Source organism: Rhinoderma darwinii, chromosome 7 (assembly GCF_050947455.1).
Source record: "Rhinoderma darwinii isolate aRhiDar2 chromosome 7, aRhiDar2.hap1, whole genome shotgun sequence".
Lineage (NCBI taxonomy): Eukaryota > Metazoa > Chordata > Amphibia > Anura > Rhinodermatidae > Rhinoderma > Rhinoderma darwinii.
This window is the reverse complement of record NC_134693.1, coordinates 67,224,099-67,240,475: the sequence shown is the minus strand read 5'-3', so window position 1 is coordinate 67,240,475 and position 16,377 is coordinate 67,224,099. Positions and strand designations below refer to the sequence as shown.

Sequence of the window (16,377 nt, the reverse complement as noted above, 5' to 3'; positions counted from 1 at the left end):
TAGTGCTGTGGAACGCCTCTAGAGAAGAGAACATGTGACCAGTGCTGGGGAACTCCCCTAGAGAAGAGAACATGTGACCAGTGCTGGGGAACGCCCCTAGAGAAGAGAGCATGTGACCAGTGCTGGGGAATGCCCCTAGAGAAGAGAACATGTGACTAGTGCTGTGGAACGCCCCAAGAGGAGAGAACATGTGACCAGTGCTGGGCAACTCCCCTAGAGAAGAGAACATGTGACCAGTGCTGGGGAACGCCCCTAGAGAGAACATGTGACCAGTGCTGGGGAACGCCCCTAGAGAAGAGAGCATGTGACCAGTGCTGGGGAATGCCCCTAGAGAGAGAACATGTGTCCAGTGCTGGGGAACGCCCCTAGAGAACAGAGCATGTGACCAGTGCTGGGGAACGCCCCTAGAGAAGAGAACATGTGACTAGTGCTGTGGAATGCCTCTAGAGAAGAGAACATGTGACCAGTGCTGGGGAACTCCCCTAGAGAAGAGAACATGTGACCAGTGCTGGGGAACGCCCCTAGAGAAGAGAGAATGTGACCAGTGCTGGGGAATGCCCCTAGAGAAGAGAACATGTGACTAGTGCTGTGGAACGCCCCAAGAGGAGGGAACATGTGACTAGTGCTGGGCAACTCCCCTAGAGAAGAGAACATGTGACCAGTGCTGGGGAACGCCCCTAGAGAGAACATGTGACCAGTGCTGGGGAATGCCCCTAGAGAAGAGAACATGTGACCAGTGCTGGGGGATGCCCCTAAAGAAGAGAACATGTGACCAGTGCTGGGGAATGCCCCCAGAGAACATGTGACCAGTGCTGGGGAACGCCCCTAGAGAATAGAACATGTGACCAGTGCTGGGGAACGCCCCTAGAGAAGAGAACATGTGACCAGTGCTGGGGAACGCCCCTAGAGAAGAGAACATGTGACCAGTGCTGGGGAATGCCCCTAGAAGAGAAGTTTGAATGGAGAAAAGTTTGCAAACTGGTTATGACAGCTGCTGAAGCCATAAAAAGGAAAGCTCAATGCATAAAACAGATAAGGCCTCGTTCACATCTGTGTCAGGGCTCCGTTCTGACGTTCTGTCTGAGCTTTCCATCAGAACGGAGCCCTGACTGAAACAAATGGAAACAATAGGTTTCCGTTTGTCTCAGTTGTGCAAGGGTTCCGTCGTTTGACAGAAGCAATACCGTAGTTGGCTATGCTATTCATTCCATCAAAGCAACGGAACCCTTGCACAACTGAGACAAGTGGAAACCATTGGCACTGGATCCGTCACCATTGAAATCAATGGTGATGCAAACGGAAACCTATGGTTTCCGTTTTTGTCAGTCAGGGCTCCGTTCTGATCGAAAGCCCCAACAGGACGTCAGAACGGAGCCCTGACGCAGATGTGAACAAAGCCTTAGTGCAACTTTTTTTTCTGCAGGGACTTAGCAACACGGATGTATATTGATTTTTCATGCACAAAGGTTTCCATAGCCTTTAAAACCTGTACAGACCTTGTGGCTGAGAAGTGGATACAAATATACCCAGTCTAGGCAATCCTAGTGAGATTTGCTGTGGATTTATTGCCTAGACTGAATACAATTGTATATACTTCTCAGCTTTATTAATATAGAATTTATTTATGCATAGTGGATAGCCGCAACATTATCTGCTTGACCCGAGTTATACCATCTCTATATATCCTCTATATATTCCCTGACACTTGTATTAGGGTCTGTTCTTATACGGGTTTAGGAAATGATCTGTTGACAGCGCCAATGATTAGCAATGGTATTTTAACTCATGCCAAAATGTAAAAAACAGTGATTGATTTTGATCTGTACAGTCAGAAATAGGTGAAAGATGCTAAACAATACGGCCTGCTGCACTAATCTCACATAAACAGATTCTGTATGTTTATTCCACTCGAATGGATTACATTTGCTTTAGCATTTATCATCCTTTTGTCATGCACTCTTTTCATCCATTGTTAAATTAAATAAAAAATAAAAAAAAGTAGTTAAAAACATACATTTATTACCAATAAAAAACGTTGTGAGCTTTTAAGGCAGGGTAATATCAGGAATTTTTAGCCACTTTACTAGGTGTTTTTAATGGTGTGTTTTTTGTTCGTATTTTTATCATACAAAAAGAAATTCTACAGCATCCAAATGTCAGTTATGAGTGAATTTTGAAGGGCATTTTGTCGCAACATACTCTCAATTTCGTATTTTGTGGTATTTTTCATAAATTGACATGGAGGTGTACTTTATGCAGTAATACACTATGCACATTTTCATAGAAACATTTGCTAGAAATGAGTCATTTGTAATGGTATAACTCTTAGCTCTCAATAATACACTTGCCAAAGTACGTGGATGGAAGTGGGGCCTATAGTTAAAATATAATCAGTACAACTCCTTGATTTCCTGATCATCTAAGTACAAGAAGAAAAGGTGCACTGTCTGTACAGCATAAAATTTATATGGATGGTGTTATTATTATATGGTAATACAGGGAATGTGTTCATTTGTTATTTGCATAACACCTAGTGAAATGTAAAACACATTAAAAAAAATTAAAAAGACGCCAGTGTGAACTTGGCCTTATACAACCAGATCCAAAAAGACTGATGGGACTGTAAAGGCAAATGCTAGTGTGAAGCTTTATAACATATATGTGTATACATAACACATAAAACCTCATACTACTGGAGCTTTGCTATTAAGACCTTCAACAAGACTTCACTTCCACTTGTCAGGATAGTATTTAAGTGCGGCTTTATAAGGGGTTCATATATTCAGAACTATATATACACAACTATTGGCCTATTTCACAACACATAACAGATCAATATACACATAACAGATCAATGTCAATCGATAATCATCAGTCAGCAGGAGATGTACACACTGATGTAAAGACTGGGAAAGGACAGGTCGCCCGGAGACTGAAGTTCTAATCCTAATGGGTTGCTACAGTAAAACTTTTGGCTATAATTTACCTTTCTTATGCAAGAATCCGGCTGCCATGTATTACTGTATATTATTATGTATCATCTATGTGATATTTGTAGCATTTCATCTATCACATTGATTTATTGACTTATATGGAGTATTGACATCGGTTTGTCTGTCTATTTACATAGTTCTTTCTATTCACACAACAATCGGTTAAGTTCAGGACAGACACTGTCCTAAGTCCCCACACTGGACTATTTCTACACAAGTAACAGGAATATAACCTAACAGTGTTATAACATAGGAGGGGAGATTATCACATAGGATACTATTATCAATATCCCCCTATTGGAGAACAAGCGATAATCACATAAGAAGTGAAGCCAAGTAAAAAGGATGATCTGTGTACAGGCCACTGGCTTCAGCTCATCCTGGATTATACAAGATATACAGTTATTATATGAGACAACATCTGCTGATAATATACTTTATTGCCAGGATTGACAGCTACCTGAACAGTTAAACTCTGCCAGTTTATAAACTTCATGTATTAACAGTGTACCCTTATGTACTGCCAGTGCCCCCATATAACACAGTTACTGTGCTCTATAACGTCCACGTGTCCTTCATCCAGGAAATAATGATGACACAATTAGACACATATTATTGGACTGTAGGAGATGGGGATGATTTATTTATCTTATTAGACTATATTAGATGTGGGTGATCTATTTATATTATTAGACTGTAGGAGATGGGGATGATCTATTTATATTATTAGATTGCATTAGATGGGGATGATCTATTTATATTATTAGACTGTAGGAGATGGGGATGATCTATTTATATTGTTAGATTGCATTAGATGGGGATGATCTATTTATATTGTTAGACTGTATTAGATGGGGATGATCTATTTATATTGTTAGACTGTATTAGATGGGGATGATCTATGTATATTGTTAGACTGTATTAGATGGGGATGATCTATTTATATTGTTAGATTGCATTAGATGGGGATGATCTATTTATATTGTTAGATAGCATTAGATGGGGATGATCTATTTATATTATTAGACTGTATTAGCTGTGGATGATCTATTTATATTATTAGACTGTATTAGCTGTGGATGATCTATTTATATTATTAGACTGTATTAGCTGCGGTTGATCTATTTATATTGTTAGACTGTATTAGCTGTGGATGATCTATTTATATTATTAGGCTGTATTAGCTGTGGATGATCTATTTATATTATTAGGCTGTATTAGCTGTGGATGATCTATATATATATTATTAGACTGTATCAGCCGTGGATGATCTATTTATATTGTTAGACTGTATTAGCTGTGAATGATCTATTATATTACTAGACTGTAGTAGATGGGGATGATCTATTTACATTATTAGACTGAAATAGATGTGGATGATTTTATATATTAGACTGTACCAGCTTTACTAGCTGTATATTGCAGTCAAATTACCTATTTCTATTATTGGACTGTATTAGCTGTGGATGATCTCTCTCTCTCTCTCTGTGTGTATATATATATATATATATATATATATATATATATATATATATATATTTTTATATATATATATATATATATATACACACAGAGAGAGAGATCATCCACAGCTAATACAGTCCAATAATAGAAATAGGTAATTTGACTGTAACATTCAGCTAGTACAGTCTAATTATATATATATATTAGACTGTATTAGATGTGGATGATATATTTATATTATTAGACTGTACTAGCTGTGGGTGTTCTATTTATATTATTAGACTGTATTAGATGTGGGTGATCTATTTATACTATTAGACTGTATTAGATGGGGATGATCTATTTATATTATTAGACTGTACTAGCTGTGGGTGTTCTATTTATATTATTAGACTGTATTAGATGGGGATGATCTATTTATACTATTAGACTGTATTAGATGTGTGTGATCTATTTATATTATTAGACTATATTAGCTGTGTATATATTAGCTGTGGATGATCTATTTATATTATTAGACTGTATTAGCTGTGGATGATCTATTTATATTATTAGACTGTATTAGCTGTGAATGATCTATTTGTAATATTAAACTGTATTAGATGGGGATGATCTATTTATATTATTAGACTGTATTAGCTGTGGATTATCTATTTATATTATTAGACTATATTAGCTGTGTATATATTAGCTGTGGATGATCTATTTATATTATTAGACTGTATTAGCTGTGGATGATCTATTTATATTATTAGACTGTATTAGCTGTGGATGATCTATTTATATTATTAGACTGTATTAGCTGTGGATTATCTATTTATATTATTAGACTGTATTAGCTGTGGATGATCTATTTATATTATTAGACTATTAGATAGGGATGATCTATTTATATTATTAGATTGCATTAGATGGGGATGATCTATTTATATTATTAGACTGTATTAGCTGTGGATGATCTATTTATATTATTAGACTGTATTAGCTGTGGATGATCTATTTATATTATTAGACTGTATTAGCTGTGGATGATCTATTTATATTATTAGACTGTATTAGCTGTGGATGATCTATATTTATATTATTATAATGTATTAGCTGTAGATTATCTATATTTATATTATTAGACTGTATTAGATGGGGATGATGTATTTATATTATTAGACTGTATTAGATAGGGATGATCTATGTATATTATTAGACTGTATTAGATAGGGATGATCTATTTATATTATTAGATTGCATTAGATGGGGATGATCTATTTATATTATTAGACTGTATTAGCTGTGGATGATCTATATTTATATTATTATAATGTATTAGCTGTAGATTATCTATATTTATATTATTAGACTGTATTAGATGGGGATGATGTATTTATATTATTAGACTGTATTAGATAGGGATGATCTATGTATATTATTAGACTGTATTAGATAGGGATGATCTATTTATATTATTAGATTGCATTAGATGGGGATGATCTATTTATATTATTAGACTGTATTAGATAGGGATGATCTATTTATAATATTAGATTGCATTAGATGGGGTGATCTATTTATATTATTAGACTGTATTAGATGTGGATGATCTATTTATATTATTAGATTGCATTAGATGGGGATGATCTATTTATATTATTAGACTATATTAGATAGGGATGATCTATTTATAATATTAGATTGCATTAGATGGGGTGATCTATTTATATTATTAGACTGTATTAGATGTGGATGATCTATTTATATTATTAGATTGCATTAGATGGGGATGATCTATTTATATTATTAGACTGTATTAGATGTGGATGATCTATTTATAATATTAGATTGCATTAGATGGGGTGATCTATTTATATTATTAGACTGTATTAGATGTGGATGATCTATTTATATTATTAGACTGTATTAGATGGGGATGATCTATTTATATTAGTAGACTGCATTAGCTGTGGATTATCTATTTATATTATTAGACTATTAGATGTGGGTGATCTATTTATATTATTCGACTATTAGATGTGGGTTATCTATTTATATTTTTAGACTATTATATGGGGATGATCTATTTATATTATTAGACTATTAGATGTGGGTGATCTATTTATATTATTAGACTACATTATATAGGGAAGATCTATTTATATAATTAGACTATTAGCTGTGGATGATATATTTATATTTTTAGACTGTAATAGATGTGGATGATCTATTTATATTATTAGACTGCAGGAGATGGGGATGATCTATTTATATTATTCGACTATTAGATGTGTGGGATCTATTTATATTATTAGACAATATTAAATGTGGATGATCTATTTATATTATTAGACTAGTAGATGTGGGTGATCTATTTATATTATTAGACTATATTAGATGTGAATGATCTATTTGTAATATTAAACTGTATTTGCTCTGGGTGATCTATTTATATTACTAGACTGTATAATATTAGACTGTATTAGATGTATAGACTGTATCAGACTGCATTAGACTGTATAATATTACTGTATTAGATGTATAGGCTATTAGACTGTATAATATTAGACTGTATTAGCTGTGAATGATCTATTTATATTATTAGATTGTATAATATTAGACAGTATCAGATGTATAGACTGTATTAGACTGCATAATATGAGACAGTTTTAGATTTGGGTGATCTATTTATATTATTAGATTGTATTTGAGCAGGAAGGGTTCATCTTAAATGGATGCATGTCCTGCTCCAGATACTACACATAGGAGCTGGCTTATAATCATTTACAGTAAACTCCAGGTCATTAGCTCAGCGGAGAATATGGGGAACTCACTTTCTTGTTGTAGGGTGTCACTTCCACTCGTCAGTCCTGGAGACTCCAGTAAGCTCCTTCCTCTTTCCCCTGTGTTCTCCTCGGCCTGAACTCCAACAATCTCGGTGGATTCCTCCAGATCCAGCAGGTGACTGACGGAGAAGTTCTTCTTGTGCTGCAGATTGTCTAGAGCAGTTGTAATGGGGCTCTCCAGACGCCCCCCGATTAGCGGCTGCCGGTCCAGCAGTTGGTGATTATAGCTGGAAGTCATGATGACAATCACTAAGATGATCCTCGTCCTCCAGATAATAGCAGAGTATTCAGCTTCTGGGCAGCACAGACTGTTCCAGGCTCTTCAGTGTCAGTGTCCTCCTAACACACATGAAGAAGCTTAGGTCCGGCGCATGGTGATGGGACCTGAGCTCCTTCCCTCCAGAGCAGCGGCAGATCTGATGCCTTGCAGATGTACTGCTCTCCTCTGTTTACTCCTCTGCTGCAGGGAAGAGCTTAAGCAGTCGTAGATTTTTTTTTCCTGCCCAGCTATTGTTTCTGTGACTTGGATCCAGAACTGTTTAGTACATCAAACGCCACAGCCTGGCATGTAGGTGGAGACTTGTGAGGACTGGAGACCCCAGGGAGGACCAGGACAGCCTGTAATTACGTGGCAATGCCTTTGTGCTGCTCCTGACGTTCTACAGATCATCCTGTTCTCTTACATCACAACTTTTCTCCCCCTACTTGTTCTCCTTGTAATGCACGGACCAACCAGAGATCACCAGGATCTGCCAACAGCTCATCTCACCATTTCCTTCCTTAGCTAATCGCATTTCTGAAGAGTGACTGGCAGCAGATCCATGCCAGTCACTTTAAACAATCCGATTATTTGGAAACCTGAAATAATTCATTGGGATTCATTGTTTGAATACAAAAGCTTCAAAGTGAAAACTGGAGCAATTCCTCCACCGGGGATGTCAAAAGGGATATTCCTTACAAAATGAACAATTGAGTTGGGGTCAAATGCCCCTGTATTGCCCTGTGTGCTCGTGATGTTACAGATGTATTTATATGTCACTTTACTCTACATCACCGGGAATATACCTGGGATTTCTAGGTTACTGTTTGTATGAAATCCCAAATCCTTATAGGTAATAAACGTATCCAGGCGGAGCTCGACCTGCAATATCCAGTCTACACTATTTCCATTTCTTTGAACTGAATTATATTTTATAGTCTATGTGTGTTTTTATATAGAGAGAGAGAGAGAGAGAGAGAGAGATAATTTCACTATGTAAAGGGCAGCAGAAAGCAGTGGAATGGAAAGTGTAAACTGCAGTATCTAGAAATAAATATTGGGGTTATTTGATTTCAATAAAAGACGGTTGAGGAGTGACCTAATAACAATGTATGAATATATCGAAGATCAATACGGAGATCTGTCTAATGATCTATTTATACCCAGGACTGTAACTATAACAAGGGGGCATTCTTTTAGAAGGTTTCTACACCGACATAGAAGAGGATTCTTTACTGTAAGAGCAGTGAGACTATGGTGTCAGAGGACATCGTCATGATGAATTCAGTAAAAGTGTTCAAAAGGGGCCTGGATACCTTTCTTGAGTATAATAATATTACAAATTCTGGTTACTAGATGACTGAAAATAGTGCGTTGATCGAGGGATTTATTCTGACTGCGATATTGGAGTCGGGAAGGATTTTTTTCCCTAATGCCTCATGGGGAGTTTTGCCTTCCCCTCGATCAACATTGCAGGAGAATGGACTGAACTGGTTGGACTTCTGTCTTTTTTACAGCCTTACCTGCTATGTTATTACAGTATGATGCGGCTATATAAGTCACAATAATAAAGGAACAACTGACGGAAATGTAAATATCTGTGCGGGAAATCCATCAGATAATGAATATTATTTCTGTACCGAACCAGAATCCCCAGTCTCACTGCTCTATTATTTCAACATTCATTCTAGTGTAGAGAACAATTTTGTTAATAGAAACATATCATGGAGTTGTTGTCTGTGCATTTCCTTATTTTATAAGTGAAAAATATTATACATTACAACTAGAACTATCCGCAAAAGACAAACATATCCTTATGGCCCCATGCACACGGCCGCACTCGTAATCATAAATAAATGACACCATTCACGCTGATTCCTTTAATACTATATTGTAATGGGGGTATCAGCTCCGTTTGATACAGATATTGTTTCTTCGTATGCACAGAATCGTCGTTACATGTATACATAGTGAATCTGCAAGATACAGCTTCCACTAGGGGGAGCAAAATGAATATGGATTTATACAGCTGGCATTGACCTCAATGGGCACATGTATGAAGACCAGCATACCAGATGAGCAATATGCCAACTGCAATTATTCTAATGAAATGATGCCAGAGAACTGGTGTAATTGCTCTGATACATGATCCTCTATGAGCCTGTGGAATTCTGCCTTCAGTTTGCTCATCAAGGAGTTCCGTGACCATGTAAAAGTATGATGCCTGCACAATGTCCAGTCTAAGCCACAATGCCCTCAGCTACCAGCCACAATGTTGCCCATTGCCAGTGAGTGTCGTTCTATTTCCGCTCACAATGCCATTCCATTGCTAGAACCAATATTCCAAAGTGCCAGCTTCAACTCTCACATGGCCAGCCAAAAGTTATTTTAGTCTCAGTGCCAATTTACACCACTGTTAGCCGATTAACTGTCATAATGCCCCCAATGTCATTCATAATGCCCCCAGTTTCAGCCACAGGGCCTCCAGTGCCAGCTACAGTGCCATTTCTTGCCCGAATAACACTTCCATACAGTTTCCTAAATAACAATGTTATACAATGCTGCCAATGTAAATACCAGCATACGGTGCTCAAATAATAACTCCACCATAGAGTGACCAAATAACAGTGAAATACATCTAATAACAGTGCTATACAATGTCTAAAAAAAATGCTCTGCAATTAATAATAAGATTTGTGGAGGTCACAAGCCTTGGGTACCATAGGCAGATAGTGCGCCCTATGCGAGTGCACAGGTCGCACACCCCTAAGTAGTTTTCGGTGTGGTTTTTGGCTCCATTCTTTTTAGTCAAAGGCAGAAGTGGATCCGAAAGGAAGGGAAGCTATAAAGAAAAGGCTGAGCCACCACCTTATTTATGTGTCCACTCCTGTGCTTGGCTCAAAAAACGACACAAAATATGGCACTAAAACTGCATCCTGGCTCTAGTGAACTTCTGTGTCTGAATTCTCCAAGCTTCAACCACTAGGGGGCTCTGGTTGGCAACAAAGAGAGGATGAAGGCTTCCTCATGAAGGAAAATCTTAGCTAACTTCAAGAAGCTGCACAAATTTCCCAGAAAATTTTAAATCTGTTATCATGAAGATTAGTATTATTGCTAAGATGGGTACAACCAGAGTGGATAGCTGCAGCAACCAACCACTTACAACTCAGTTTATTTAATATTTAAATGTTATTGCTATTGCATATGAAATAAAAAATAAAGAAACTTTGCAAATAGTCTTCATTTAAAATATCCTACCATGCTGTGTCTATAACTGCTATACATATCTATCCATCTTCATGGTAAAAGACTACAAAGAAACCCTGCGCAGTCTGATTCTGTAGTCACTCCCTTTCATCTGTGCCCTATTTCTCGATAATCTACCCAACCTATATTATTAGTATGTCTACTCATATATCCAAGTCTTGTTCCATGTTAGTTTGACCTAGTCTTATACAATTTACACACTCTTTAAGGACTTACTCTGTAAGTCCTTAAAGGCTATGTAAACCTTTAGAAGGCAATTATTATTATTTTTTAATAAAAAGGTTTTTTTAGAGTGATTGGTGCAACTTTCTAAATAATTTTTTATTAAAAACCCATTTTACTTTTTAACACACAGCTGCTCTGTATCCTGTATACAAAAAAAATTGCCCCTCAAAAGGTGTACATAGCATTCAAGGGTAAGGCCACACGTTGCGGCCCTGACACGGTCACAACGCGGCTAACAACCACGCCGGCACCATGTTCGGTGCGGTTGTCAAATAGCCTGTTAGTGGCCGCACATTAATGCGGGAAAACCGTCCCTTTATCTGCAAAATCATGCGGCCATGAATTAATACACCCTTTATGGCTGCACGATATTGCAGGTTACAACAAGTTACCCCTATTCATTCTCTATAGCAGCACCAGATTTAGGCGAACACTGCACTCGGCTATCTCCGGCGCTCCCATAGAGAATGAATAGAGCGGCAGTGCGCATGAGCGTGTAACCAGAATACCCCTTAACAAGGTATTTGACAGCTGCGCCTACATAGTGCCAGCGCGGTTGTTGGCCGCGTTGCGACCGTGTCAGGGCCGATCCGTGTGGCCTTACCCTAATACAAGTGCTGTGCCAAGTTGCTGATTAGTACCAGCCTTAGCACTCGGGACTGCTTTACCCTTAACGTAGTATCCCACACTCTCTGGTGACTTTGATAGCACAGTTTCCTCGCTGGTCTTTATCCCCCCCCCCCCCCCCCACCCCCTCACCAACCACTCTAATCTCTGGCTGCAGTGGAGAGCCTCTGGTGCACAGTGTAAAAATAGGGGACCACACTGAATTCTGGTCACACTGACTTAAGCAGTCTAGACCATTGACACTGCATTCGCAGTGTACATCGGAGGTACAGTGGAGGAAATAAGTATTTGATCCCTTGCTGATTTTGTAAGTTTGCCCACTGTCAAAGACATGAACAGTCTAGAATTTTTAGGCTAGGTTAATTTTACCTGTGAGAGATAGATTATATAAAAAAAAAAAAAAAGAAAATCACATTGTCAAAATTATATATATTTATTTGCATTGTGCACAGAGAAATAAGTATTTGATCCCCTACCAACCATTAAGAGTTCAGCCTCCACCAGACCAGTTACACGCTCCAAATCAACTTGGTGCCTGCATTAAAGACAGCTCTTAAATGGTCACCTGTATAAAAGACTCCTGTCCACAGATTCATTTAATCAGTCTGACTCTAACCTCTACAACATGGGCAAGACCAAAGAGCTTTCTAAGGATGTCAGGGACAAGATCATAGACCTGCACAAGGCTGGAATGGGCTACAAAACCATAAGTAAGATGCTGGATGAGAAGGAGACAACTGTTGGTGCAATAGTAAGAAAATGGAAGACATACAAAATGACTGTCAATCGACATCGATCTGGGGCTCCATGCAAAATCTCACCTAGTGGGGTATCCTTGATCCTGAGGAAGGTGAGAGCTCAGCCGAAAACTACACGGGGGGAACTTGTTAATGATCTCAAGGCAGCTGGGACCACAGTCACCAAGAAAACCATTGGTAACACATTACGCCGTAATGGATTAAAATCCTGCATTGCCCGCAAGGTCCCCCTGCTCAAGAAGGCACATGTACAGGCCCGTCTGAAGTTTGCAAATGAACATCTGGATGATTCTGAGAGTGATTGGGAGAAGGTGCTGTGGTCAGATGAGACTAAAATTGAGCTCTTTGGCATTAACTCAACTCGCCGTTTTTGGAGGAAGAGAAATGCTGCCTATGACCCAAAGGACACCGTCCCCACTGTCAAGCATGGAGGTGGAAACATTATGTTTTGGGGGTGTTTCTCTGCTAAGGGCACAGGACTACTTCACCGCATCATTGGGAGAATGGATGGAGCCATGTACCGTCAAATCCTGAGTGACAACCTTCTTCCCTCCACCAGGACATTAAAAATGGCTCGTGGCTGGGTCTTCCAGCACGACAATGACCCGAAACATACAGCCAAGGCAACAAAGGAGTGGCTCAAAAAGAAGCACATTAAGGTCATGGAGTGGCCTAGCCAGTCTCCAGACCTTAATCCCATCGAAAACTTATGGAGGGAGCTGAAGATCCGAGTTGCCAAGCGACAGCCTCGAAATCTTAATGATTTACAGATGATCTGCAAAGAGGAGTGGGGCAAAATTCCATCTAACATGTGTGCAAACCTCATCATCAACTACTAAAAATGTCTGACTGCTGGGCTTGCCAGCAAGGGTTTTGCCACCAAGTATTCAGTCTTGTTTGCCAAAGGGATCAAATACTTATTTCTCTGTGCACAATGCAAATAAATATATATAATTTTGACAATGTGATTTTTAATTTTTTTTTTATATAATCTATCTCTCACTGGTAAAATTAACCTAGCCTAAAAATTCTAGACTGTTCATGACTTTGACAGTGGGCAAACTTACAAAATCAGCAAGGGATCAAATACTTATTTCCTCCACTGTATATATCAAAAGAATTTCTCAATGTATACCGCCGACATTTACCATTATAAAAACATACTGTAGAATATATCGCCAATAGGCTCCCAAAAACGTAATCATTTAAATACACCAAATTGACTGCGCCTTTAAATAGCTTGGAAAATTTCAGAAAATTATATCATGGCTTTAGAAGCTTCTGATGGACTGATTGACCTAATTTGAGTTCATTGGGGGTGTACCTGGGCAGGATTTTAGGGTTAATCTTCAAGGTTTACTTGCCTCTTTGTTTGACATCATGGGAAATCAAAAGAAATCAGCCAAGACATCAGAAAAAGAATTGTGGACCTCCACAAGTCAGGTACCCCAATTTCCAAACGCCTGAAGGTACCACATTCATCTGTTTAAATGATAATATGTGCGTTTAAGCACCATAGGACCACGCAGCCATAATACTGTTTAGGAAGGTGATTCTGTCTCCTAGGGATGAACGTACGTTAATGCGAAAAATACAAATCAATCCAATAACAACAGCAAATGACTTTGTGAAAATACTGGAGGAAACAGGCACAAAAGTATCTATACCAACTGTAAAACGTGTCCTATGTCTACATGACCTGAAAGGCCGCTCAGCAAGGAAGAAGCCACTGCTCTAAAACTGCCATAAAAAGCCAGGTTATAATCTGCATATGGGAACAAAGATCTTACTTTTTGGAAATATATCCTCTGGTTTGATGAAAATGAAACTGTTTGGCCATAATGACTATGGTGGAAAAGGGGGAGGCTTGCAAGCCAAAGAACATTAACCAACCGTGAGGGACAGGGGGTGGCAGCATCATGTTGCGGGGGTGCTTTGCTGCAGAAGGTACTGGTATACTTCACAAAATCTCAAGACATCAGGTAGGAATCTAAAGCTTGGGCACAAATTGGTCTTCCAAATGGACAATGACCCCAAGCATACTTCCAAATTTGTGGCAAAATGGCTTAAAGCGTAACAAACTTTTCAGGGGGTTTTTCAGAATAAGCTGTCATATGTGTGAACACTATTAACACTATTTCTGTCCATTTTATGATTTGTATTCTGCATTTTTTAGCCGTTTTCCCCTCTGCAGGCTATATCTCTAATTCTCGGTTGTCCCTGAGCTATTTCACGTCTTTTATACACTGCACACATAGAAGAGGAGAATCCTGCTCTCCCATCTCTATCTATCATATATACAGAAGCAGCTGCAGAATGGAGGAGAATATACAGCAATACAAACCTGTGTAGCTGAAAATCCAACACTGGGGTGAGCTATAACCTACCAGGAAGCTGAAGCCATGGCCGGCCTTAGCTACGTGCAACCGATGCAGTCCCACAGGGCGCCACCCGCAGCACTGGGGGGCGCCAGCGGGTGTGTGTGCCCCGCGCCTTGGCCACTACTCAGAGCGCCAGTGGGTCAGGTGCCACTCACTAACTGCACCGACCTCAATACTGGCTGCCCCGCACCCTGGCCACCGCTCACCTGCTCACTCTTCCTGTCCTGTGTCCTGAATGACGAGGCAAGCGTGATGACATCATTCAAGACGCAGGACAGAGAGGAGACACCACGCTATTTTCCTATGCATTTCCTGGGCTGTTGGGGACACAGAGGAAACGTTTTCTCCAGGGCAGTTATCAAATCATCAAACCAGAGTGATTGGTGCAACTTTGTAATTACATTTTATTAAACAATATTTTTACTTTTTGAGATACAGCTGCTTCGTATTCTGCAGACAGAGCAGCTGTATCTTGCGCTGAGACCTGCATCCGTCAGGGCAGTGGGACTGACGGGTTCAGTGTCAGCGGGTCCTGCATGTCTCGGACACGCAGGATCCACCTGTTATCGGTCATATCTAAGTTATGAACCTAGATGTGATTGATAACAGGTGGATCCTGTGTGTCAGAGACACGCCGGACCCACTAACTTAGATGTGATCGATAACAGGTGAATCCTGAGTGTAAGAAACACGCAGGACCCGCTGACACTGAATCCATCAGTCCCACTGACCTGACGGATTCAGGTCTCAGCGCTAGATACGGCTGCTCTGTATGCAGGATGCAAAGCACCTTTTTGTATCTGAAAAGGTAAAAATAGATTTTAATAAAAAGTATTTAGAAAGTTGCACAAAACACACTGAGTGATTATTTAAAAAACAAAACAAAAAAAAAACTATTTCAAAGGTGTACATAGCCTTTAAAGGGGTTGTCCAGAATAAAATATTTTTTTTTTTTGTTGAAGCAGCTGGAGGAGTTAAAATAAAAAAAAAGAACTTATACTTACCTCTCTCCTCCCAGACACTCCTGTGCTGGGGTCTTCCATCAGATCAGTTCTCTGTTTGTATACAGCGGTGACATCGACATCATGTTGATAGTACACCACCGCTTCAGCCTATTAATAGCCTCAGCGGTGATCAGCAGAGGCCAGTAATAGGCTGTAGCGGTGATGTAGGTGGTAGCGGCAATGTATTATGACTGTCAGTGTGACGCTGATAGTCGCTCCGATAGAAAGCCTATGAGGACCAGCCTTCGGTTGCCATGACAACCATCGGCAACACCCATGATCGATCCCTGGGAAAGTTTGTTGCTACAACAAACTTTCCAGTTTGTTGCTACAACAAACTTTCCCTGTGATGGCCATGATTGGGTACCATGACTATCACATGATCGGGACCTGAACCAATCAGGTCCCGATCATGTGTCCGGGACCAGAGGCAGGTGTCAACAGCGCGATCCGGGTGTCAGCGGCACTCTGAGACACCCGATATCTCTGTTAACACCCACCGTGAATTCATGACGGTGCTGCAAAGAGCCCAGCAAGCGCCGACATGAATTCACAGTGAGCAGTCGGG

At 39.4% G+C, this 16,377-nt stretch overlaps 1 protein-coding gene across 2 annotated transcripts in view; it reads right to left on the bottom strand.

Annotated features, from left to right (window-relative positions):
* Positions 1-7,884, bottom strand: part of PRRX1 (paired related homeobox 1) — a 98,209-nt gene extending 90,325 nt beyond the window's left edge. For both annotated transcript variants that reach the window (XM_075833500.1, XM_075833499.1), the window contains exon 1: positions 7,277-7,884. In XM_075833500.1, coding sequence (XP_075689615.1) covers positions 7,277-7,526 — 250 coding nt within the window. In that variant the 5' untranslated portion in view covers positions 7,527-7,884. The remainder of the gene's footprint in view (positions 1-7,276) is intronic.
* Positions 7,885-16,377: the final 8,493 nt, after the last annotated feature.